Below are 26,065 nucleotides of genomic sequence, written 5' to 3'. Positions count from 1 at the left end.
ACCACCATTTACTCGGGCAAGTTATTTAGCCTCTCTATGCCTCAGTTTCCTCATCTGTAAAATGGGGGTAAAATAATATCTACCCCATGGGGTTGCCATAAATACTAAATGAGTTAATATATATAAAACCTTAGACTAGGTAAGTATTAGTGACTTGTTTCAAATGTCAGGGTTACCCAGGCCATCCATGCCGAAAGAGGGCACTTTGGGAAGCTAGGCTTATTGAGTAGATAGCATTTACCTTGATTATTCCCTACAGTCCTGGGTTTGGTCCTAGGGGAACCTGGCCTCAAAAGCTAAAATATATTGAGGACTTACTTACCACGTGACAAGCCCTGTGCATTATCTCATTATATTTTTACAACTATTTTTAGAAGTAGGTACTATTATGTTTCCTATATTACAGATAAGGGAAACTAATGCATAAAGGATTGCATAGCTTGCTCAAAACTACAGAGATAGTGAAGGAATTGAATCCAATCCAGGAATTGAACCCTGCTCATTTGCTCCCAGAGGCCACAGGAAGAGGATTCTGGCCTGTGAGGCAGGCTCCCTTTAAACAAACACAGAACCAACACTCCAGAATGTCAATATTGCCAATATTAAGTCACAAGAAGAAACACTAGTAGAGTGAACCTGAGATCACCTCTGGCTGACCAGCACTTTTCCTGGCCTGTATATGCTCTCTATATGAAGTCAAATACTCAAAGAGTTGTTCGCTACATGTGGAAATAGAACATGAGAAGGTACCTAATCTCAAAAAGTGGTTCTCAGTTAAAGGGTACCTAGGAAGCATTCTCATCTATGTTAACAAAAATAATAGCTATCATTTAATGAGCATTTTCTATAAGGCTAATCTGAACAAGTATGCTTAGATCAAACTCCCTCTTTTGAACAGGCTTAAACAGGTATTGTCAGCCTCATTTACTGTTTGGGGATAGCCATCCCCTTCTACTTGCACAGATTTTCTCCACAAATAAGACACTATACCGTATGCCTGTCTTTTCTAGTCTGCCTCCTGCCTCACTCAGATAACAATACCAATTACAATCAAAACCAGAAAATGCCAGTTGAGGTAATTAGTTTTAATTACATGGTATCCTGGTTATAGAATAGTTTCTTGAGCCTTTAGTATGTCAACATGGATGTCTAATCATTTCAGAGTACAGAAAGAAAAGTAAGTTTCTGGAACAAGACTATATCATAAAATATGGTAACCACACCAAGCCATGAGCATTCTGTGGCTCTGCCTGGGCAATTACTCAACCTCTCCCAGCTTTTTACTATATCTACATCACTTCCTACCCTCCAGAATGATTTTGGTATCAGACAGCTTTCAGCTGCCCTTCCTAGCTCTTCAACACCCACAAGAACAGTCTTTTCTCACTTGATCTCAAGAGTTCCTTGATCTTCTCAACTGCAAAGTCCTTTATCCATCTTGCACACCTTGACTTCCATTCAATTTAACTGGCATTTATTGAGCACAAACTGTGGGCCAAGAACCTTGCCAAGGCCCCTGAAAGACGAGGGTGAACAACTCAGCCCTCTTTCCTCAGGAAGCTTATACTGTAGCAGAATAGACACTGCACACGCCATTACACCAGAAGCACAGGTTGAACATGGGGATTAAGACTGTGGGCTTTTGAATCAGGCAGATCCAAGTTTAAATCCCAACTCTGCCACTTGATGACTGTGAACAAATTCCTTATCCTTAGGTTTCTCCATTTGTAGAGTGAAGATAACAGTATTCACCATTCAGGGCCATTTTTGAGGACTAAATGATATAGTGCTTGTAAAGCACTTACCACAGTCCCTAACACACAACAAACTCCAATATGACTTGGAAATCAAGAAGGCTGGCTCAGAAATCAGAATACCATAGTTCCAAACCTAACTCTGCCACTTGCTAGCTGTATCACATTAGTCACTGAATCACTCTGCCTTAATTTCTTCACCTATCAAGTGAAGGTGACAGTAGGAGTGTTGTGTATGTAAAACACACATGCATGTGCATAAACATGCATGCACACACATGCATTGTATATTATATATAATACATAGTAAAGCACCAAGAAAAGCATATAACATGAAATCTTACCTGTTGCTGTGGTGACCTGAATGCTCTTTTCCAATTTTCCCCTGAGGTGGTCCTCAGAGGCACACCTACAAAACCCCTAGGGATTATTGGAGCCCTGTTTGGACACTACTGATTAAATAAAGGAGCTTGCTCAACTGTGTGTGATGGAGTAAATGGGAGTCTTATCGCCATGGTAGAAAGATGGAGGAGACTGAGATCCTGAATGTTATTTATGTTATAGGTTAACAAAGGAGTCATGCAGGAAAGGTGGTGGACAAAATCTGTTTTACTGCTGAAGCTTTGGCCCCCAAATCTCAGTATAGAACCCACTTCTAGTGAACAGGTAGAACCACACATGAAACATGACCTCTCCTGCTTAGGCGTCATTTCTCTTGGTTCCATTTAGTACTGGGTACATAAAAGAAAGAAGCAAGAAGACCTAATAAACTAAAGAGAACTTCCAAACACAGAATATAAGGAGAAAGTGAAAGAAAGAAGAAAAGGGTGAACGGAGGAAGAAGGAAAGAGTCTATAAAACTTTGTGTTGGAAGAGGGAGTCTCCTTCATGCAGTCTTTCAGACCCCACTCAGCTGCATAAGAATGGGCCTTGAGTCTGCAACACCTCCTTGCCAAGAGTTAAAGAGCCCACACAGACTAAACCTGACCTATCACCTTATGTGGGATAGGCCTTGTTTTGGGCTAAGTACTCTTGCTCTGTTTAAAGTATGTACATTAAACATCGCTTGGTCAACCCACTGTTATGTCCTAGAGAGAGGCCAGGTTGTTTCCACTGCATCATGAGAGGGGTGTGGCACAAAGACCAGTTGCTTTGTGTCAGTGGCCAAGAGAGACCCACTGGCCATGGGGGACTGACACCACTATTGACGCTGATCCTGCTCTGTCTCTTCTCTATGTAAATAAACTATTGTCTGTCCAATGTTTGACTGCATTGTATTTCCCCTAATGACTCTAAAACGAAGATGCAATGGGCAGAAATTTTTGGAGTCCTCCCCTGAGACTGGTTATTGGTACATGGTACTTTGATTGATCAACATCAAGCAAAGTAGAAAGAAGATTTTGTGGACACTAAAAAATCTGTCTCTTAGACTATGGCTAGAGCCTACTCCAGGCTCAACCTATGTTGGTCCTCTGCCCCCTTCTCAGGGATGAAATGAGAGGACACAGCATTGAGATCCCCTTAGAGTTTGGAAGATGACAATAAACTAGAGAATGAGGGAGTGAAGCAAGTTTTAATCTTTTCCATTGCAACAAATGTATATTAAATGACAATGTGTTATGCACAACTCCAGGTACTAAGGAGACAGGGTGAACAAAAATGGACATGGTCCTTGCTTTCATAATTCTTGCAGTCTAGGAGAGGGCAGGAAACCTAGTAGAAGAATTACTCAACTAAATGTAAATTTACAATAGGGACAAGAGCTATAAAAGGGAAATACATGATGCTGTGAGAATCACAGGCCTGGCCTGATCACAAAGGCAGGAGGAGTTCCTTAAATGACAGATGAGAGATGCTTGGGTGGCTCAGTTGGCTAAGCATCTGACTCTTGATTTCAGCTCAGGTCTTGGTCTCATGAGTTCATAGGATTGAGCCCCACTTGGGGCTCTGCACTGACAGCATGGAGTCTGCTTGGGATTCTTCTCTGTTTTTCTCTCTGTCTGCCCTCCCCCACCCACTCAAAATAAATAAATAAACTTTAAAAAAAAAAAAAAAAGAAGTGACAGATGAGCTGGAAGGAAAGGTAGAGTTAACAAAGTAAATGGAAATTTCCAGGGAGGGCAAGGAAAGAGCAATAGTTCAGGCAGAGAGGTGCACAGGCTTAGCATTCAGAGAATTGAAAGAAGACCAATGTGGGCAGAGTGCACAGGAGTGCACGGGACAATGAAAGGATGTGGGAACAAGTCAGACCCTGCTGGGAGTTGTGGTTCATGCTCAAGAGGTTGAGCTTCCCACTGGGGGAAAAAAAAATTATTTTAAGCAGAGAGGTGATAGACTTGCATTTCAAAGGTTACTCCAGCTGAGGTATGGAGAATGGATTAGGGGGCGGCAAGAGTATGTATATGAGGACAGGTTAACAGGGTTTTTGACTTCCAGTTTAAGGTGACAGTTTGAACACAGGTATTTACTTCCTCTCCTTTCAGAAATCCTAATAATATAACAAAAAAGGAACTTTTGGAAGAAGCAAAAACTGACACGAAGATAATAGAGTAGGAGGCAACGGCAATAAAATTTTGTGAGCAGGAAAGAGATAGATAGGTGATAAATTCTTTTGTGAATCCAAGAGGGCTGAATCCTAAATTGACAGTGGGAAAAGCAAAAGGCAACCTGATATACACCAAATAAGTCCTCAAAGTCTTAGAAGTCCTCAGTGTCTTCTGTTGGGGAAGGAGATGAAAACATTTGGTTGAACATTAATTTATAAAGCACTAAAAACATGCACTTAAGACTCCTTTCCAGAGCCAAGAAACATAGATCTCCCCCCAGAAGATGGAAAGTTTATTCTCTTGAGAGAATATGACTATGGGACAATGGGTACAAATGAGATCAGGGGTTCTATTATATGAAAGAATGACAACGTGTAAATGATGAAACTGAATGATGAAACTCACACCCTCCTTCCCTGGCAGCCAGGCTTGCATTCTCCAGAGAGAAGTTTCTTCCTGGGGAACCTGATCAGCACAACAAGACAGAAGAAAGAAAAAACACTAACATGGGAGATGCCCTAAGAAACAGCCCAGGCATGGGGAGCCTGGGTGGCTCAGTCAGTTAAGCTTCCAACTTTGGCTCAGGTCATGATCTCACAGTTCGTGGATTCAAGCCCTGTGTCAGGCTCTGTGCTGACAGCTCAGAGCCTGTAGCCTGCTTCAGATTCTGTGTCTCTCTCTCTGCCCCTCCCCTGCTCACACTCAGTCTCTCCCTCTCTCTCTCTCAAAAATAAATAAAAACTTAAAAAATTTTTCTAAAAAAGAAAAAGAAACAGCCCAGGCAAATCACCCTACACATTGTAGACAGTCAAGAAGCCCCACATGTCCTTTTAGAGCTTCCTATTAGCTTTTCAGTGTGCCCCACTCTAATATGCATACATTTAGGAGATAAATATACATAGATATAAAACACATATACATAAATAGCAAAGGGTCACCAGATTTATAAGTAAATCCTCTCATACAAAACATAACTTTGAAAAAACAGAGATTGTGCAGGCAGAAGGAAACTTTAAACGTAAAAGGAGGGGCGCGTGGGTGGCTCAGTCCATTGAGTGTCTGACTTCTGCTCAGGTCATGATCTTACAGTTCATAAATTCAAGCCCTCTGTGCTGACAGCTCAGAGCCTGGAACCTGCTTCGGGTCCTGTGTCCCCCTCTCTCTCTGCCTCTCCCCTGCTTGTGTTCTGTCTCTGTCTCTGTCTCTCAAAAGTGAATGAACATTAAAAAATAAATAAAATTTCTCAAAAAAAAAACCTTAAAAGGAAACTTAAAACACTATTAATAAGTAATATCTTCAAAGAGATAAAATATTACATCCATGAAAGAATACCATGATGTTACACATTAGATATAGTCAGAAAATTAAAAAGTGCTTTTAGAAGTTGAATTAATAATAGTGGAAATGAAAAACTCAAGGTAATGTTTGAAAGAGAATGCTTGGAAATTTTTCCAGAAAGTAGAACAAAACAAAATGAAATGGAAAAGATAACATAAGAAAATTAAAGAAACAGTCCATGGGGTCCAGTATCTGAAACAGGGCTTCCAAAAAGAGAGAAGAGAAATAAATGAGTGATCTTCATAGGAACAATTAAGATCCAACAAGTGCTCAACACAAAAGAAGACAATGAAATACTCCAAGACACATCACTATAAAATTTTAAAAAATGAGGACAGAGGGACATCCTCAAGACTTCCAGAAGGTAAAAAGCAAATTTAAACCCAAAAGATTAAGAATCAAAATGGCAGATTTTTCAAGAGCAATATGAGAAACCAAAAGAAAGAGAAGCAGTACCTTCAAAATTCTGAGGGGATTTTCCAAAGTAGAACTTCATACCCAAATAAACTGTTAAGTAACTGTGAGGGAAGAATAAAGATATTTTCAGATACACAAGGTCTCAAAAATTTACATCTTATGCATCTTTTCTCAGGAAACTCTACCCAAAGAAAGCAGTAAACCAAGAAAGGAGAGAACATGCAATACACTTAACCTGAGATCTCGCTTTAACATTACTCCACTTTACCCTTCCAGTTTGATAGATTGCATAGTCTCTTCATTCTGGGTTTCTGTCCTGGAGGAGAGACCTCATAACAGTGCTTAAGAACATAGATCCCTGAGGCAACTGAAGCAAAAATAAACAAGCAGGACTGCATCAAACTAAAAAGATTCTGCACAGCAAAGGAAACCACCAACAAAATGAAAAAGCCTCCTACTGAATGGGAGAAAATAACATGCAAATCATGTATCTGATAAGGGATTAATACCCAAAATATATAAACAACTAATACAATTCAATCACAGAGAAACGATCTGATCAAAAAATGGGCAGAAGGTCTGGATAGATATTTTTCCAATGAATACATACAGATGGCCAACAGGTATATGAAATGGTACTCAACATCACTAATCATCAGGGAAATGCAAATCAAAAACAACGGTGAGATATTATCTCACACTTGTTAGGATGGTTATTATCAAAAAGAAAAGAACAAGTGTTGGTGAGGATGTGGAAAAAAGGGAAACCTTGTGCACTGTTAGTGAGAATTTAAATTGGTGCAACCATTATGGAGGTTCTTTTAAAAATTAAAAATAGAACTATCATATGATCTAGCAATTTTACTTCTGGGTGTCTATCTGAAGAAAATGAAACCCTAACTCAAAAAGATACATGCACCCTCACACTCATTGTAACATTATTTACAATAACCAAGATATGGAAACAATGGAAACAACAAATGAAAGAAAGAAGAAAGGAAGGAAGAAGGAAAGAAAGAAAAAGAAAAAGAAGGAAAGAAAAAGAAAGAAGGGAAAAAATGTGATTATACACATATATGTAGGAATGTTATTCAGTCATAAAAAAGAATGCGACCATGGGCCCCTGAGTGGCTCAGTCGGTTAAGCGTCTGACTTCGGCTCAGGTAATGATCTTGCGGTTTGTGAGTTTGAGCCCCGTGTCGTGCTTTGGGCTGACAGCTCAGAGCCTGGAGCCTGTTTCGGATTCTGTGTCTCATTCTCTCTCTGCCCCTCCCCCACTTGTGTTCTGCCTCTCTCTGTCTCTCAAAAATAAATAAATGTTAAAAAAAATTTTTAAAAAAGAATGCGACCTTGCCATTTGCAACAACATGGGTGGACCTTGAGGCATTACACTAAGTGAAATAAGTCTGACAGAGAAAGACAAATACCTTATGATCTCATTTACATGAGGAATCTATTTTAAAAAATAACAAAAAAATCCCCAAACTCATAGATACAAGAGAACAGACTGGTAGTTGTCAGAAGTGAGGGTAGAGAGTGGGTGAAATGGGTGAAGAGGGCCCAGAGGTATAAACTTCCAGCTGTAAAATAAATAAGTCATGGGGATGTAATATACAGCATAGCAACTATAGTTAATAATACTTCATTGCATATTTGAAAGTTGCTAAGAGATCTTAAAAGTTCTCATTACAAGAAAAAATTTTGTAACTATATATGGTGATAGATGTTAACTAGACTTACTGTGGTGATCATTTATCAATATATACAAATATTGAATCATGGTGTAAACCTGAAACCAATATAAAAATTATATGTCAATTATACCTCAATAAAAAAATAAAATAGAATAACTGATAATGTCTAAAACTGAAAATTAAGGTTTAAAATAGGTCATTGCAGTAATTCATATGAGAGAAGACATTTTAGGATGATAGAGGTTAAGAAAAGTAAAAGAATTCAAGGGATATTTGGGTGATTAATTCAAGATATATTTAGAAGGTAAAAAATCAAGAGGTCTAGGGGTGCCTGGGTTGCTCAGTCAGTTAAGCATCTGACTCTTGATTTTGGCTCAGGTCATGATCTCGTGGTTTGTGGGATAGTGCCCCTCATTGAACTCTGCACTGGCAGCATGGAGCCTTCTCCTCGGGATTCTCTCTCTCCCTCACTTTCTGCCCCTCCCTCGCTCTCTCTCACTCCCTCCCTTGCTCTCTTTCACTCCCTTGCTCTCTCTCAAAATAAATAAAGTTAAAAAAAATAAGAAGTCTAGCTAGACTGAAATGGGAGGATGAAAGAATGGAAAGCATCAAAAGTGACTCCTAGAGTTTTGGTCTGTATTACAGGTGGGATGATGTTACCATTAACTGAGATAGAAGACACTGGAAGAAGACAAGGTTGGGGGTGGAGGAAGGGATGGAGATCATGGGTTGTTTCGGGACACCTTGAATTAAAGATGCTTCATTCCACCCAAATGGAACTTCCAAGCAAGCAGTGGAAATACTGGTTCAGAGCTCAGAAAAAGAAATTTGGCCTGGATATATAAAAATATGTGAGTCATCTGCAAAAAGTGGTCAGTGAAGTCAAGGACATGGTTGACATCCAGAGGGAAACTAAAGTATGAGAAGAGACAAAAGTCTAGGACTGAGCCCTCAGGGACTATCCATATTTAGTTAGATAAAGGAAGTTGAGTCAAGAAAGGGCAAAGAGCAGGAATAACCAGAAAGTTTATTCTAGGAATCACCTGGAGAAAACCTGGGAGAGTGTTCCATTATGGAAGCCCATCCAGTTTAGAACATATTGAATGTGATGCAGCAGTTCTAGTAGGAATTGGCACCACGAGTCTGAAGATTAGGAAAGAGAGTAGGGCTTACCACACAAAGTGCCCTGACTGTAAGATCTTGACCTCACTAATTCCCCTTTCTGACCACAACTTCCACTTCCGCACTTTGCATTTGTTCATCACATTCTTTAATACTTTAAATTCTGTGATACTTTAATGCATTAACCCCCTCATGGGCTTACCTGCCTTTCCCTTTTCTTTATTCATGCCCAAGAAAGCACATCCAAGGGTTCAAGAGGACAAGTAAAGAATCAGGGTCAAGATGGTGGGCTCCAGGGGTGCCTGGGTAGCTCAGTCAGTTAAGCATCCAACTTTGGCTTAGGTCATGATCTTGTGGGTTCAAGCCCTGTGTCAGGCTCTGTGATGACAGTTGGGAGCCTGGAGCCTGCTTTGGACTCTGTGTCTCCCTCCCTCTCTGCCCATCCCCCTGCTCGCACTCTGTTTCGCTCTTAAACAGAAACATTATTTTTTTTTTTAAGAAAGAATGTGGGCTCTGGTATCAAATTACCAGAGTTAGAATCATGATCTGAGTATGACCTTAGGAAGTCATATATGCTTTCTAAGTCTTGGTTTTCTCATCTGTAAAGTAAAGTGATTATAATGGTCCCAATTTTGTCAAATGAGATATTGCAGTGACTGACACACTGAAAACAAAAAATTAATATCAGTTATTTAAATTATCCATGGTCCCAACTCCCCATGAATGGATAATTCCATAACTTTAATTTTTACCATTAATTTTTTTTTATTCAGAAAGAAGCTTTTATCTGTCCCCAGATATTTCCTGTTTTCCTATAATGTCACAATCCACCTAGCTACCCAAATCAGAAACCGAGAGTGATCCTTGTTTTTGTTTCTTTACTTCCACTGTCCAAGTCATAACATTCTCACGATTCTTCCTCCTAAACAGCTCTTTCATTCATCCTTCCCTGCCTCTCCCTTCTTCCATAGCCCTAATTTTGTTATTGTAGGTGAGGCATGGTACAGTACCCATCTCATTCTAGGTGTTCAATAAGCATTTGCTGTCCTCTTTGAAGCCATCCTCTCATGTTTTTTGGTAGACTTCTTCATAAGCTGACATTAAACCATGTTCTGCTAGTCTCGTCCACTTCTATGGATAATTCTTCCACATTTTAGCTGGGTGATACTGGGATGTCTTTAAGCTGATAAATGCACTGTCTATTTATAGGGCTGTTAAAAATATTGAAATGATGCAGGTAAGAAGTTTAGCATAAGACATGACATAGAGAAAGCATTTACTTTTTTTTTTCTTTTAAGAGACAGTGGAAATATCTCTGGTTCAGCTTATTTTCTTCTTCCTGTCTTAAATCTGGTATAGGGCAAGCACCCTGCAACTAAGAGGGAAAAGCCAAGAAAACTGCAGAGGTGACTATCTGACATCATTGAATGAACACCAGTGACCACCTATGTCCAGACTTCTCCTGTTTGTTTTTGTTTAAGCCATTGGGAACTGGCTTAAACTACTTGATCTATTATTTGCAGCAGAAATGTCCCTAATGATACACTCCCAATTTATATTTAACAGTTTTAGCTAACATTTTTTCTGCTATCCTTGTAAGCAGTTTATACAGATGAACCCATAGTATCTACAGTTATGTCAAACCTGTTTCTATTTTGAATCATTTCACTACTTTATTTAGCTTTTTGAAGCAGTTTTGTCAGGTACAGTGCCCAAAAGTCTTAGGCAATCATCGTTCCCCTGTCTGTGGTGTACAATGGAGGTACCATCTTGTTAACTAAAGGCGATCGTTTCATCCTATATATAGAATATGCCAAATTTTTCCTCTATTCCACAAAGAAGCCACTTAGTAAACTGGAAAGGTAACAGGTTGTGGAGTTGGCCAGATGAAAATAAATTCTAGTTCCACCACTTTCTAAAATGTTACTTTCTTGATCCTCAGAAAGGGATACAGAAAGGGATAGTATTACCTCAGAGGGTTATTATAAAGAGTTCAGATTAATGCTGTCAAGAGCCTAGTATAGTGCACAGTGTGGAACACAAGAAAAACCAAGAATGGGAGCTCTTTTGTTGTCTTAATTACATAGAAGGCAATGAGTAAATGTTATTGCCCCAATCCCCTCCACAGAGCATATAACAGTATGCACTTCATCAAGGAAGATTAGAATTAAAATTCACCCATACGAAGCTTTTGCAGATTAATCTCAACTATTCTGACCATACCCTTTCTGAGTCATTGACATTTGTATAGTCACATGTCTTTAAAAAAAAATCTTAATCAGATAAATGATTTCCACTACCAGTTAAACACCCCAGCAATGCATAATTACTCAAAAACATTTTTGAGATTCCTTTTTAAGAGAGAGCTTTCAGAACATATTACTGTGTCCTGTATCATAGATATTAGTGACTGAGTGAATGCTGGTCTTTTGGGGAAGGCCACATGAAAAATACTAGGACTGATGGTGGATACTGGTTAAAGTTATCTATCTTTTTTTTGAGAGAGCCAAAAGTTGTTTCTAGCTACTACTGATTGATAAGGTGGCTGAAAATTATGCCAGGTGATTTTATTGGGGGAGTGGGGAGTGTGAGAACAAAATAAAATAAAATACAACAGAAACAGAAGTGAGATTTAAATATTGAGAAATAAAATTTTATGATCTGTAAAGTGGCTCTAAAGGTAATTCTAAAATGTTTTGGTGCTAATAGCCTTCAAGGATGCCTAAACATCGTGTATGTTTAAATTTGGTTAAAAATTAGTTTCCTTCTTTATTCACAAATGAGTAAAGATAATCTAATTTTATATACATGATTTCCTTTACCCGAAACAAAGAAAGTAGAAACACAAAGAAAAAGTCTGGCAGGAAAGATCTTTTTTTAGTGCTTAAGCCAATTTTCCAGCATTGCATATTTCAAATCAGTGGATTTTTTCTACTTTTTTGACAAATGTATTTTGCAAATACTCTGTTGGAATGTCTCCTTTAACGCGAAAATGGCCTGATTTGGATAAATTCTGATGTAAACATCATTCAACAGCTTAATGAAACAATACTCATAATTCTGTCATACTATCGCATATAGTCTTTGCTGTGAAATTCTATTTACCGACCTCCTAAACTGATAACAAGCCCGGTAACGGGTCGCGTCCCAGAGTTTGAAACACATTTTAAAGAGCGGGTTGGCCTGCCAGCCTCCAGGGTTACTGTACCTCTACCCCTTCCTATCCCAGACCAGCCAGCTTCCCGAGGCTTTGCTCACCTAGCAACCAGGCGGCGACGACAGACACTTCCGGAACCCCAGGCGGAGTCGTCCAATCGGCTCTGCAGGTTCGCCGCAGCGGCTGATGGGGCGCGGGAGACTGCGCTGCCGCCGGCGTCTGCACCATGGTGACGAGCGGCGGTGGGGCCAGGGTAGCCATGGCGGCTTGGTCCACCTTCGCCGCGGCTGTGAACGTATTCCTCCTGTTGGCCCTCCCGCGAGTCTCACACGCCCAGACCTTCTCATTTCCATTCCTGCAGCCGGAGTCGTGCGGCCACAACCAGTACTTCGATATCTCCGCGCTGTCCTGTGTGCCGTGTGGAGCCAACCAGAGGCAGGATGCCCGAGGTGAGACCGTTCAGGGTGGGCCCTAGCCAGTGTTTTAACACTCCAGGCTTCCTGTTGCCCGCTGCCCCCTCCCCCTGTCTCTGAAACACATTTTCGTCGGCGGGAAGAAATGTTTCAGGAAAGTTAACTGCCAACTCCTGAGGGGTGGGTTTCCTTGGAGGATTGCAACTTGCACACAAATGAGGTTGGGGAACCCAAGTAAACTACCCCCTGAGCCATGTCCGATAATTAATTTCTCGGCGCCAGTCCCTCACTTCTCATCCGAGGGGTCTTTCGGGAGGCACCTGGAAAGTCGCCCACCGAAGATAGAAAAAAAATAGAGAAGGAACGAGGTGTAGAGAAGTAGGTCACAGGATGGGTTGCGGAGGGAATGCAAATTAGCGCTTATAAATTTTGTTAGCTCTTTATCTTGCTCTTCAAATCCCAGAAACCTAGAGCTAGAAGGGACCTTAACCATGATTAGGTCCAGTCTTCTCATTTTACAGATAAGGAAATTCAAGCCTCGATGATGTTGTTACATCTTCTTTGTTACCTAAATTGTGGATTGGAAGAACTGGTGTCTCTCTGCCCTCAGTCTCAACCCATGTATTTCCACTATACAGTGTGTTCTTAATATAGATTTCCTTAGGACTCATCCCTTTTATTATTGAATATTACTAATTGCCCTTAAAGTCTCTTTGTATTAAACTTAGTTGTTGTTTTTTTCCCCTTCAAACGTAGGTCATTTGGTCCCAGTTCCCCTCACTGAAACTGCTCAGAATAAGACTTTTTCCATATTCTAAGTCCAAAATGTTTTCACTCTTGATTTGGTCACCCATGGTGTTAACTTTCTCCCAACTTCAAATTTGATATATCCTCATTAAAGTTGTCATTTAAGACTGGGCCGGCTCCTCGTGTGAGGATGTATGAATGAGGAAGCATTTCACCGGCTCTTAAACTGTAAGGTGTTGCTTCATAGTTACGGACCCAGATATTGGATGCATCCTACTACATAGATTCCTATGGGTGCTGTTTCCACTTGATGCCTCCTTAGAGAATGTTGTCCTTACCTGTCCAGCAAGTTGAATGGTGATTATCTTATAAGGCCTACTGTCTGTCCAGAGGAAAACAATGGTTTATTTGAATCAAGGTAACTTTGCTAATAAGGTTTTGTTTTGACAAAGTAAATTTGAATTCATTGAATATATGTGTATGGTTGGATGAAACAGAACAGTAAAATTTCCCATAGCAGTTAATGCATAGTTTGATTATTAAAATTCAAGTTCAGTACTTTAATAGTTCAGTTATGCTTGCACTTAAGGTGGTAGCACATATGGTACCTACTGCGTGCCATACACATTCTAAGATCTTTGCGTATAATAACTAATTTAACACCCATACCAACCCTATGAGGTAAGTACTGTTATTGCCCCCATTTTGCCAAAGTGGAGACCAAGCCATAGAGTTTAGTAACTTGCTAAAGGTCACACAGCTGAATAGCAGAATTAAGATTAGAACCCATGCAGTGCTGATTCCAGAGTCTTGCTATTAACAGCTATACTTCTTCTCAAGATTTTAAGAATATTAAAATTTTCCCTATCTTGGAGCTTTATTTTTATTTACCAAGGTCAAAATTGACTGTTTTTATTTTAGGAACTTCATGTGTGTGTTTACCAGGATTTCAGATGATCTCTAATAATGGAGGACCTGATATTATTTGTAAAAAGTGCCCGGAAAACATGGTATCAAGTATTTATTTTAAAATCATTTTACTGTAAAAAGTAGTAAATTAACATATCTTTATTTTTTTAAACTATATTTTAATGCTGTACTATAATATGGTCCCAAAACTCAAAATTATTAAATTAACTTTGTTTTTCTCGAGTAAATTTTGAGAAATGAGTGAAATTTTATGCAGACTTGGAAAAAAACAAATGTATTGCCTTAGTTTTTAAAGTCTGAGATTTAAAAAACCACAAAGCTGTGAATATTTGTGTCTTTATATTTTCTCATAGAGTAACTCAGTGACTTAAAAAATATAGATGAATGGTATATATAGAGAACAAGTTGGGATGTGTGAGTTTTTTGACTGGTACAGATTGAGTTCTGTGCCTTACACCTATTGTGTTAACAGTCTTATATAACAATTCATGTTTATAATGATAACTGAGGTGTGATAAGTTCATGAAATGCCAATTGCATCACTAAAGAGGTTAAATAATATCTATTGCTGTTTTGTTAGTCATATCATAATTTTAGGAAAATTAGTAAATTAATGGTTACTATATGTAATGATTCTTAATTAACAGAAATACATTTTCCAGTCATTTTGGATAATTCGAAGTCTTTGTGAGCCAGTTCTTTTATAGCGATGTTTCTTCTCATTATCTGAATAAAATAATTGAATCTGGGAATTTAATGGTCTAAAATACTATCAAGTTAATTATTATTAAGTTACTAGTTTAATTTACCAGTTGTCCTAATTTATGGCTAACTTGATTTAACTTTTAAGTTTGATTTTCACCTTAATATGTATTTTATATTTTTGTAAATATTGACCATAGATGAATTATCAATGATAAAAAGCTAATATGAAATGGCTACAAAGCAAATTTATTTTTCAGTGAGATTACTAAACAAGCATAATTTTTATTTTTCCAATGTTTATTTATTTATATTGAGAGAGGGAGAGCATGTGCGCACACGTGTGCACACATGAGTGGGGGAGGGGCAGAGAGAGAGAGAGAGAGAGAGAGAGAGAGAAGGAGAGAAAGAATCCCAAACAGACTGGTACTATCAGGGCAGAGCACACTGCAGAATAGATCTAATGAACCCTGAGGTCATGACCTGGGCCAAAATCAAGAGTTGGACGCTTAACTGACTGAGCCACCCAGGCACCCCAACAATCATAATTTTTAAATAGTCCTATATAATGTACTGACAAATATAGGAGCATTTCATGACAAATCCAGTCTTTTCAACTAAAATTAAAAATAATTTGTGGCATTGTTTTGTTATTACCATTTGTTCTCTATTCATTTTGGTTACATTCATGTTTTTGATACTATATTTTTGCCCCAGGTTTAGGAAAAATCATATAATATAATACGCCTAATTGTGAATGTCATATTTTATAAAAAACCTTCATTGAGGCACTTGGGTGGCTCAATCAGTTAAGCATCTGGCTCTTGATTTCAGATCGGATTTCATGATTTCATGGTTCATGGGTTCAGGCCCTGCATCAGCTCTGTGCTGACAGTGCGGAGCCTGCATGGAATTCTCTGTCTTCCTCTCTCACTGCCCCTCCACCACTCTAAATAAATAAATAAACTTAAAAAGAAAAACAAAACTTTCATTAATACAAGCAATTCTGGGTCGAAAGCAATATCCTTATAACTTTAACAACTTTATTTACATATTCATACACTATAAAATTCACCCATTTTAAATCATAACTTAATTTTTAAAAGCTGACATATTTGGATTATAAAAATTAATGGGGCGCCTGGTTGGCTCCGTCAGTTGAGCATCTGACTTTGGCTCTGGTCATGGCCTCATAGTTCATGAGTTTGAGCTCCACATCAGGCTCTGTGTGGATAGCTTGGAGCCTGGAGCCTGCTTCAGATTCTATGTCTCCCTCTCTCTGCCTCTCCCCTGCTCATGCTTTGTCTCTCTCTCTAAAAAATAATGACCATTAAATTTTTTTTTTTAAATAAGTAAAAATTAGAATATTTTAGAACAGGTAAAACCAAACTATTAATTGACTATCTGTTGATTAAATGCTGTTGAATTTTGTTGTTTTTTTCTTTGTAAATGGAAAAACTGAATGGCAATATTACTTTGAAAGAAATGACTCATTTGAACTGAAAATCATGAAGAAGAAACAACGGTTGCCCAGAGTTAACAGTAGTCTGTACATAGTAATAATGTATAGCTTAATTTCGGAAAGTGAGCACAGTTTGACTCTCCAAGAAATATTTATGTAGCTCATATATGCATGATTTATTTGAATCTTGACTACAAATTGTACACTACTGTGGCTTCTTGAATTCACAGCATCAATTAAGGAGGAGAATTTACTTATTGATTTATTTTAATTTAGAAAGGTGTTACTGAAGATGGCTGGAATTGCATTTCTTGCCCTGCTGGTTTAACTGCAGAAGGAAAATGCCACTGTCCTACTGGCCATATTTTAGGTAAGAAGTAGATTCTTTATGAAAAAATAGTAGAATCTTCACTTATGCTACTTAACAAATATATATTTATTTATTTTGAGAGAGAGAATGCGAGCAGGGGTGGGGCAGAGAGAGAGAGGAAGAGAACCTCAAGGAGGCTCCACACTCAGTACAAAGGCTGATGCAGGGCTTGATCTCACAAACTGCAAGATTGTGACCTGAGCCGAAATCAAGAATTGGACACTTTGACTAAGCCACCCAGGCACCCCCACTTATGTTATTTTTGATAAGGACATTAATGGAAATACCTTGGTGAACAGTACTTTTTATTGCCCAGAATTTAATGATGTTTAAGTCAACAGCAGGCATTGAGAAGAGAATAAAAAGTCCTACCTGATTAAAAAAAAAAAAGTCTTAACAATGTACAATTAGATGGATAAGATGGATACTTCCTTAATATGATAAAGTATATATGTTTCAACTCAAAAGTCAACATGGTGCCTAATAGGGAGAAAGTATAAGCATTTCTATTGTCAGGAACCAGATAAAGATGCACTTAGGTAAGTGAAAGAAACAGGTGGTAGAGTAATTAAAAAGGAAGTAAAAATCATTAAAAACTAATTTTTAATGATTTAATTATATGTTTAGAAAACCCAAGAGAATTACTAAAAATTATCATAAACAATAAAGGTTTTGGGGTAAAAAATTAATATCCAAAAATTAGTAGACTTTGTCTATCTAAACAAGAATCCTTTAGAATATATGAAGGAAGAAAAGATCTTGTCTACAGTAGCAACAAAAAGAAAAAACACCTGTATAAACTTCAGAAGAAATATATAAGATAAATCAATTGAAGAACCTTAGAATGCTTCTGCAGAACACAAAAGTTGGCTTTAATAAACGGGAAGGGGAAGATTAAATATTGGAGGGGAAGATTGTTCTTGGAGGGGAAGATTAAATATTATAAAGATATTAGAGGGCCCCTGGGTGGCTCGGTTGAGCATCCTGCTCTTGATTTCAGCTGAGGTTGTGATCTCACGGTTCATGGTTTTGAGCCCCACGTTGTGCTTTGCACTGACAATGCGGAGCCTGCTTTGGATTCTCTGTCTCCCTTTCTCTCTGCCTGTCCCCCACTCCTTCTCTCTCTCCTTCTCTCCCTCTCTCTCTCTCTCTGTCTCTCTCTCTCACAAAAATAAACAAAACATTAGGGGCGCCTGGATGGCTCAGTTGGTTAAGCGTCCGATTTGGGCTTGGGTCATGATCTCACGGTTTGTGAGTTTGAGCCCCATGTTGGGCTCTGCTGAGAGCTCAGAGCCTGGAGACTGCTTCAGATTCTGCGTCTTCCTCTCTCTCTACCCCTCTCCTACTCACACTCTCTCCCTCTGTCTCTCAAAAATAAATATTTAAAACAATAAAAATAAATAAATAAATAAATAAACAAACAAACAAACCATTAAAAAAAAAAAAAAAAGATGTTAGCTCTCACAATACCCGTCTATACATTTAACAGAACCTTAATAAATTCTACTAGAATATTGTTTGTCTGTTTTAGAGACTAATTCCAAAGTTTATCTGGAAAATGTGAAAAGCCAAGACAATTATGAAAAAGGAAAGAGAAAATAACCCCATCAGATACTATGTACATCAGATACTATGTACATGAATGGCTGGTATATGGGTTACACATACTGGTGGATGGGACTTAAAATAGAGAATCAAAATAGATCTAATCTGTATCAGAATGTGATATGAGATAAAAGTAGTATTTCATGTCAGTGGAGAAAAGACTGATTAGTAAATGGTGTTGGGGAAACTTGGAAAATACTAAGTCGGGTTTCTAACTTATTGCTTAAGGAAAAATAAATTTCAGGTCAAATATCTAAATATTAAATATGAATCTAAAGAAAAACAAATTTCAGGGTGCCCAGGTGGCTCAGTTGGTTAAGTAAGGATACAGGGAAATAGTCATTCATATATTACTGGAGGATTATAAACTTGTGCAGTGTCTGTAGAAAGCAACTTGACAGTATTTATCAAATGCAGATCATTGCCCAGCTAGCCCTTATCTGGGAATTTCCTATTCCAGTGCAGGGAAATATATCTCTGAAGAAGTATATGCATGGCTTCTTATTGAAACATTAATCCTAAGACAAAATATTGTAAGCAATGTAAAAGTTTGTTAAGAGGAGATTAGTCAAATAAACTCTGGTACATCCATACAATGGTATAGAATGCAGAAAAATATAGATTATTATATAGAAAAATAATGCAGTTCTTTATTGCTGTGGAAACAAATCCAAGATCCATTAAGTAAAAAAACAAGGTATATAAAGTTTATATTCATTCATCCACAAATATTTTTTTGGTACCTGCTATTTATCAGTTCTGTTTTCTGTGTTTGGTGAACTACCATTTATGTTTTCTGAAAAAGATTATATATGCATATGTGTTTATGCACAGCCTATTTCTGGAAGAATTTACAAGGAACTGATAACAGTATTGCTTCCAGGGAGGAGAATTCGGTATCTGGGGGGAAAAGGATGGAAGAGACTTAATTTTCACTTAAAAATTTTTTGTGCCTTTTTTATTCTATTTATATATTATCTATTCAAAAATTAATTTTATAGGGGTACCTGGGTGGCTCAGTTAAGTGTCCAACTCTTGGTTTCTACTCAGGTCATGATCCCACAGTTCATGGGAGCCTGGAGCCTGCTTGAGATTCTCTCTCTCCCTCTGAGCCTCCCCTCCCCCAAATTATTTTTTTAAAGAAATACAAATCTCTGCCATCAATTTATTTAAAATCTAGCTAGAAGGCAGGATATGCCTATGGAAAAGTAATTTGCAGAGCAAAATAGCAACAAAATATTTTCACAGGGGCACATATATTAAATCATCAAATGAGCATTTATAAACAATAAATGCTCTGTAAAGAGGAAGTCACTTCAACCAGGGTTGTTTAGGAAGGTTGTCATGAGGAGGCAGTGTAATCGTGGGGCCATAAAGGATTAATGGGATTTCAAAAGGTAAAAAGAAAGAGAACATCTAGGCAGAAGGAGCAGTGTGAGCAAGAGTATCATTATAAACATAAACATCTAGATTGAAAATAAAGGAATTGGGAGGATAACAGTTTGTTGAGTTTAAAGGTGCTTTGGTACAGATGGTGGAAGGCCTTGAATGGTAGGATGTTCTGTAGGCATAGGCATTTTGTTCAAAGCTTTGAACAGGAGAATGATGATTAATCTGGCAACAATCTGTTGCATTTGTTCATTCAACAAATATTTATTGAGCTCCTACTACGCGCTGGCCATTGTGCAAGGGCGCGAAGCATAAAGCAGTGAAGAGGATACAGTGAACAGGCACGAAGTCCCTGCTTTCATGAAGTTCACATTTAAGGAGTGGAAGAGCAGAAGTAGGGAGAGCTGTGAAGAGGCTGCTCTGGTGCTGTAGACATGTGACTACTGGACCTGAACCAGAGCTAGAGGGAATTATACCCAAAAGAGTAGATGCCAGAAACATTAAAAGGATGACAGTAGACCTAGATGAGTGAAGGAATATAGGGATGAGGAAAAAGGAAAAATCAAAATATCTTTGGGATTTCTAAGTGGGGATGAAGGTGATGATGGTTCATAGATTCATGCTGTGAGGAAGTCATTATGGACTGAATTTCTGAAACAACTTTTGACAGAGATCACTGGTACAGAAGTGGCAGTTTTAGTAGGTTGCTGAGAATGGAGGCTAGATGCCCGGGGGGCCAGATGGTGGCTCTGACACCTAGAGACCCCTTAAGGTTGAGTGACAGCTGTGAAAACAGTATTTCACTATCTTAGATGCTACTGTTACGTACTTAAAATTCTCCATGGCATGAGCTCCTTAGAGCCACCTTGAACTTTTGCTGTTGATATGTTCTGTGGATTTGCACAAGGGGTTGGAGAGGAATGGAAGAGTACAGAAAGAGGGTACATCTTACTTATTGCACCGCTTCTCTCAACTCTTCCCATTTCTGACATGAAAAGAAAATGATCAGATAATCAGGTAAATAATTTTTTAAAAATAATTTTAAAATAATTATCATTAAAAATATCAAAATTCTTGAGGCTATAGAATGAGAAATAAAAGTCTACACTCCCCATCTATTTTATTTCCCAGAAATTAACCTAAAGTAATTATTTTTTCTCTATCTTTCCAAGTTTTTAATGTATTGCAAATATTTTGGAATGTCTATTTGCAATGTATTTTGGAGAGAGTGCCATAAGAGCACATGTAGATTTACTACTTAAAAAGATATATCCATATTTTTCAACTTAAAATTTTTACTTTTTAAAATTAAAGTAATACATGTATATGGTTTGAAATGTAAATAGTATAGAAAAATATAAAAACCAAGGGTCCTTGCCCTTCCACCCTCACTCTTATTCTTAGTTCTCTAATGTAACCACTATTAAGTTTCTTTTGTGTTCTTCCAAGAATGCTTTATGTATTTATATGTTTCTGTACATCCTTGGAAATATTTATATTTTGTCATACTTATTTCATCATAAATATTTGTTCACAAAAATTAAAATTTAAAATAAAATTATAAAACTTGATTTAACAGAACGGCAGTGAAGCTAAAAAGCAGTACCTGTTACTGAGCAGTACCCTGTTCAGTACCAGAAAATGGTTATCATCATGTAGGAACATGGGTCCCATGAAATCAGATTTTCCTATTTTTAAAAAAGTGCTAAAAATACACAATTTTTATGTGAAACCTTCCAAATTAAAATTTCCCAAATTCAAAAAAGAGTTTATTGAGCACTACCTGCCAGGTGCTGGCAGACAGTGGTGAATCCAACTTACGTTCTAAGCAAATTAATAGTATATGCCAGGGCATGGTAAGTGCTGTGAAGACAAGGGAGGGAGGGGGACAGAGAGAGAGAGCGAGCGAGAGAGAGCGCCAAGTGTTATTTTACGTGGATGATCATGGAAGATCTCTTTGGAAAAGTGACATCTGAGCAAAGATTTGAAGGAAGTGCGGGACAGAGCCATGTAGATGACTAGGGGACTCGTTCTAGACAGAGGGAATAGCAAGTACAAAGATCCTGAGATGGGAGAATATTTGGCATTTTCAAGGAGCAGCAAATATGCTAATGTGGGTAAAGTAAATGAGGAGGAAAGCAGAAGTAGATGGGTCTGGAAAGTTGGGGTGATTGTGTGCAGATCATGTAAGGCCTTTTGGCTGTAATAGTGACCTTAGAAATTACCCCAAGTGAGATGGAAGGCCATTAGAAAGTTGTCAGGGGAGTGAAATCATCACACTTAGTTTTGAAAAGTCTTGCTCTAGCTTCTGCCTAGAGAATAGAACCAGGACTCCAATTAGGAAGCTGTCATAAAAGTCCAGGTGATAGATTGATGTCCCTTGGCCTGGGGTAGAGTTGCGGAGGTAGAGAGAATAATTCAGTTTCTGGATATATTTTAAAGGAGGAGCTAACAAGATTTGCAGATTTATTTTGTTAACTTTAATTTTATTGTTTTTAATATACAGTATGAAAAGAAATGAGGAAACTCTAAGGACTAGGGCCTGAGTAAATGGTCGAGTGGCATTGCCATTTACTGAGACGGGGATAGGGATGACTGTAGGAGAAACAAGTCATTCACCTTTACTTTGGTTAAACTCATTTTTACTATCTTGCAAAAACTTAAAACATTATGGACAAAGCATTATTGATAACATTATGATTAGGAGTAATGCCCTTTGACCATTTTTCTCAGTGCTGGTTCTCTGTTAATTCCCTTAGCCCCAAAAGTAATTGTTAACATTTTGATGTGCGTGCACATACATGTTTGCGTGTGTGTTTCCTTCTAGAACCTTTTTTTTTCTGTTTTAAAATAAACATTACAGCCACATTATATAAATGTTTCATACCAAAAATATTGTTCTAGAGCAAACTTTTTTCAGTTACCAGTATGATCTGTTAGATTACGTAATTCTTTTTAGTCCACTCCATAGTATTTCGTAGGATGAATATACCATCATCTTGCTATTTTAAATATGTAGGTTGTTTTCTAACAAGTAACTGCCTCAGTAAATATCCTTATACACATGTACAAGTGTTTCTGCAGGTTAGGTATCTAAAAATGAAATTGTAGTGTTGTAGGATATGTGAATTTGACATTTTAATAGGTGCTACAAAAAACCCTCTTAAGTTGTAGAAACATGTCAACTGTCTATGAAATTACTTGTTTCTGCATACCTGCTGTAGCAGGAACGTACAGGTAAGAAGTAACAAAAAAATAAAAATAAAGAAAAAAATAATAATTTATTATTATGATTTGGAAGGTTAATTTTTGTAATTTTTTTATGTGGGAATGAGGAAGGCTTCACTTTTCTACACTTTGTTATGGTGGTATTTGACATTCCTCTTATACAAATCAGGTATCTTAAATATACCTGGTTATTTATAATAATTACAAGGGGACTGTACTAAGTTTATAGAAGGTTATATGTTGACTTTGAGTTACATCTTAATTTTGTTTCTAAATTGTTTAGTGGAAAAAGATGTTAACGGAACATTGTTGTCTCAAGCAACTTGTAAGCTCTGTGACGAAAATGAAAACTCTTTTACAGTAGCAAATGCTTTAGGAAACAGGTAAGTGGTGTGCTGGGTGCTGACTTTAAATATCATCGTACATTTATATGGAATCTATACCTTTTAAAAATACTTCCTATGATATCACTTGTTCCTCATAATAGCCCAAAGAAGATAAAAGTAGATATTAACATATAAAGAAGCTGAAGATCAGAGAATGAGACTGATTAGGGTTCAAAGCTTGGCTCAGTCTCTTATCAGTTGTTTGACCTTGGCTAGCTCAGTAAGTCAGTCTTTTTGTCCTTAGAATGGATATATACCACCTACTTCCTAGGCTGTTATCACAGCTCAGAAATCAGTATGTGAATTCTTAGCATAGTGCTTCAGAGTAAGTGCTCAGTAAAAGGTGCTTTTTTTGTTTGTTATTATGAAATTTGTACATTTCTATAATATATATAGTATATAAATATTAACTTCTATTTGCAGCATCCTTACTGTGTGCCAGGAACTGTGCTTTAAAATAATGTTACATAAGGGCACCTGGGTGGCTCAGTCGGTTGAACATCCGACTTCAGCTCAGGTCATAATCTCACGGTTCGTGGGTTTGAACCCTGCGTCAGGCTCTGTGCTGACAGCTCGGAGCCTGGAACCTGCTTTGGATTTTGTGTTTCCCTCTCTCTCTGCCCCTAACCCATTCACATTCTGTTTCTGTCTCTCTCAAAAATAAATAAACATTAAAAAAAAATTTTAAATAATATTACATAAAAAAGCATGTGAATAGATAAATGGTAATTATAGTGACCCAGAAACCCTGATTAATAGCCCTGTTCTTTATCACTTCCTGTTTCCCCTTTATGCGTGCATATGTGTGCACCACGTAAACACACAGCCCTGTCTCTCTAACTCAAACACAGTATCCCTATTTCAAATTCTTCACATTTTTATAGAGAGCTACATGATGACTTTTCCCAAGTTTAAGAGAAAATACTTGAGTAGCTTCTCCTGGGGGTACTTAGTATTGGATCACCTCTTCCCTTATGCTGATATGGATTGTAGTATCCAAATATTGACTATTGGGCTGATCCCCAGGTCTTCCCCTCCAGTACCGCCTTAAGCCCACTTCTATGCCATGCCCCAGTGCCTCCTACCTGCTCTATCTTACGAGTAATGAATACTACAGACCCATCACTGTCCCCGCTAGTCCGGTGGATGCTCTCCCTCCCTGGATATCATACATTAATGAAAAATACAAAGTATTTTTCTAAAATAAATAAAGATAATAAATAGACTTTAAAAGTGTTTGTCACAGCTTTGATCAGGGGATCGACACACATTTTTTCAGTATATGTTTCCTTTTTGCTTTGTGAGAGGCAAAATAAGGAATGTAGATTTGATATAACTACCTATGAAAACAGATTGGGTTTTACTTATGTGAGTTTGTTAGGCTCTTAATTGAGTGACTTAACCATCTTTTTTATTCAGTATTGTTTATTCTGTACACGCCATGTAGTTTCAAAAGAATATTCTCCTATTATTGGCTAATATTATTTATTTATACCTTGCTTTGTAATACAAGGAGGTATAAAAATAATCAAATCAGTGTTAATTTTTTTAATTTGTTTAGTTTATCATAAGTAATTACTTAGTTGAATGAATCTATTCTAATCCAGCATTTAAGAAGACAGATTTTAATGAAATTAGATCTAGCATAATTCATTAACATTTTTAAATGTTTTTGTTATATTGACAGATGTGTTCGATGTGAGCCAACATTCGTCAATACCAACAGGTCCTGTGTGTGTTCGGAACCGAACATTTTAGTAAGGCTAAGCACATTAATGAAGTGTATATTTTAAAATTAAGTTATACCTTTCCATAAACTGGGTTTTTTTTTAATTTTTATTTATTTATGAAGACAGGGGGATTATGTTTCAGCAGCACAGTGAATTTTCCTTCACGTGTAATTTCATCTGCCCGTTATGGAGAACTTGTGAGTATGTTTCAGTTTTTTTGTTCCATTCTTGTTGCATTACTTCCTTTGGTCATCAGTCTGGGGCTAAACTGAGAAATATTTCTGTGTAAGTCACTTCAAAACACAAATAAATTAAGAAACAGTTACTCTCTTCTCTACCTTAGCTCAAACTTTTTCAGTGACTCTCCGAATGTTTAAGCTGGAAAGGTCCTATATAGATCCTGTAAGGAATGAAGCATTATTTGTTAAGAGCACCAGAGACTCTAGACTTGAACCCTAGGTTGCCAGTCATTAGTTTTATATCCTTGGACTTACTTGATATTTCTAAACTTCAGTTTTACTGTCTGTACATTGGACATAATAATAATAATTACCTCACAGTGTCTATACATGCTAACCACTGGAGAAACAAGGGTTATTCATATCTGGCCAGGTTCCTTGTTCTGTGGATGAGAGCATGAATGCCTCAGGTTAGAGCCTTTGTAACAGATTCTGGTCTGACAAGGTCTGCTGTGTAAAATGGGAAGTAGATGAATTGGAAGTGAAGAGATCACAAATAGAGAATAGGAGTTCGTTGACTAACTAGGAGTTAGTTAATGAGCACTGAAAATAAAATACCCAGTATGGCAGCAGAGCTTGTGGCAGGCAGGCGAGGACCCGGTTGCTCAAATTATCCTTAGATGAATGAGAGTCATTAAGGGACAGGAGGACAGCCATGATGAAGGTGGAATCTGGGCTCCTAAGGAATAAAGCAAAAATCCCTGTTCTCCAATACGGTCTTGTGGGAGTGATAGGCAAGTACCATGCATTTGCAAACCAACAAAATAAATGCTAATATTGGGGTACAAATACGGAGCTCTGAGATCACCCCAAATTGCCTCATTTGGAATAAGAGG

At 37.7% G+C, this 26,065-nt stretch overlaps 1 protein-coding gene across 1 annotated transcript in view; it reads left to right on the top strand.

Annotated features, from left to right (window-relative positions):
* The first annotated feature begins 12,254 nt into the window (after positions 1-12,254).
* Positions 12,255-26,065, top strand: part of TMEM67 (transmembrane protein 67) — a 54,622-nt gene continuing 40,811 nt past the window's right edge. The window contains exons 1-6 of the mRNA XM_047088997.1: positions 12,255-12,477; positions 14,110-14,198; positions 16,559-16,652; positions 23,158-23,257; positions 24,948-25,017; positions 25,113-25,187. Of these exons, the coding sequence (XP_046944953.1) occupies positions 12,255-12,477; positions 14,110-14,198; positions 16,559-16,652; positions 23,158-23,257; positions 24,948-25,017; positions 25,113-25,187 (651 nt within the window). The remainder of the gene's footprint in view (positions 12,478-14,109; positions 14,199-16,558; positions 16,653-23,157; positions 23,258-24,947; positions 25,018-25,112; positions 25,188-26,065) is intronic.

This window comes from Lynx rufus, unplaced genomic scaffold (genome assembly GCF_022079265.1).
Source record: "Lynx rufus isolate CCGP_SWC_20201006 ecotype Redwood Valley unplaced genomic scaffold, mLynRuf1.p SCAF_26, whole genome shotgun sequence".
In the NCBI taxonomy this organism is placed as follows: domain Eukaryota; kingdom Metazoa; phylum Chordata; class Mammalia; order Carnivora; family Felidae; genus Lynx; species Lynx rufus.
The sequence above is the reverse complement of the archived record's forward strand: the minus strand, read 5'-3'. Positions and strand labels throughout refer to the sequence as shown.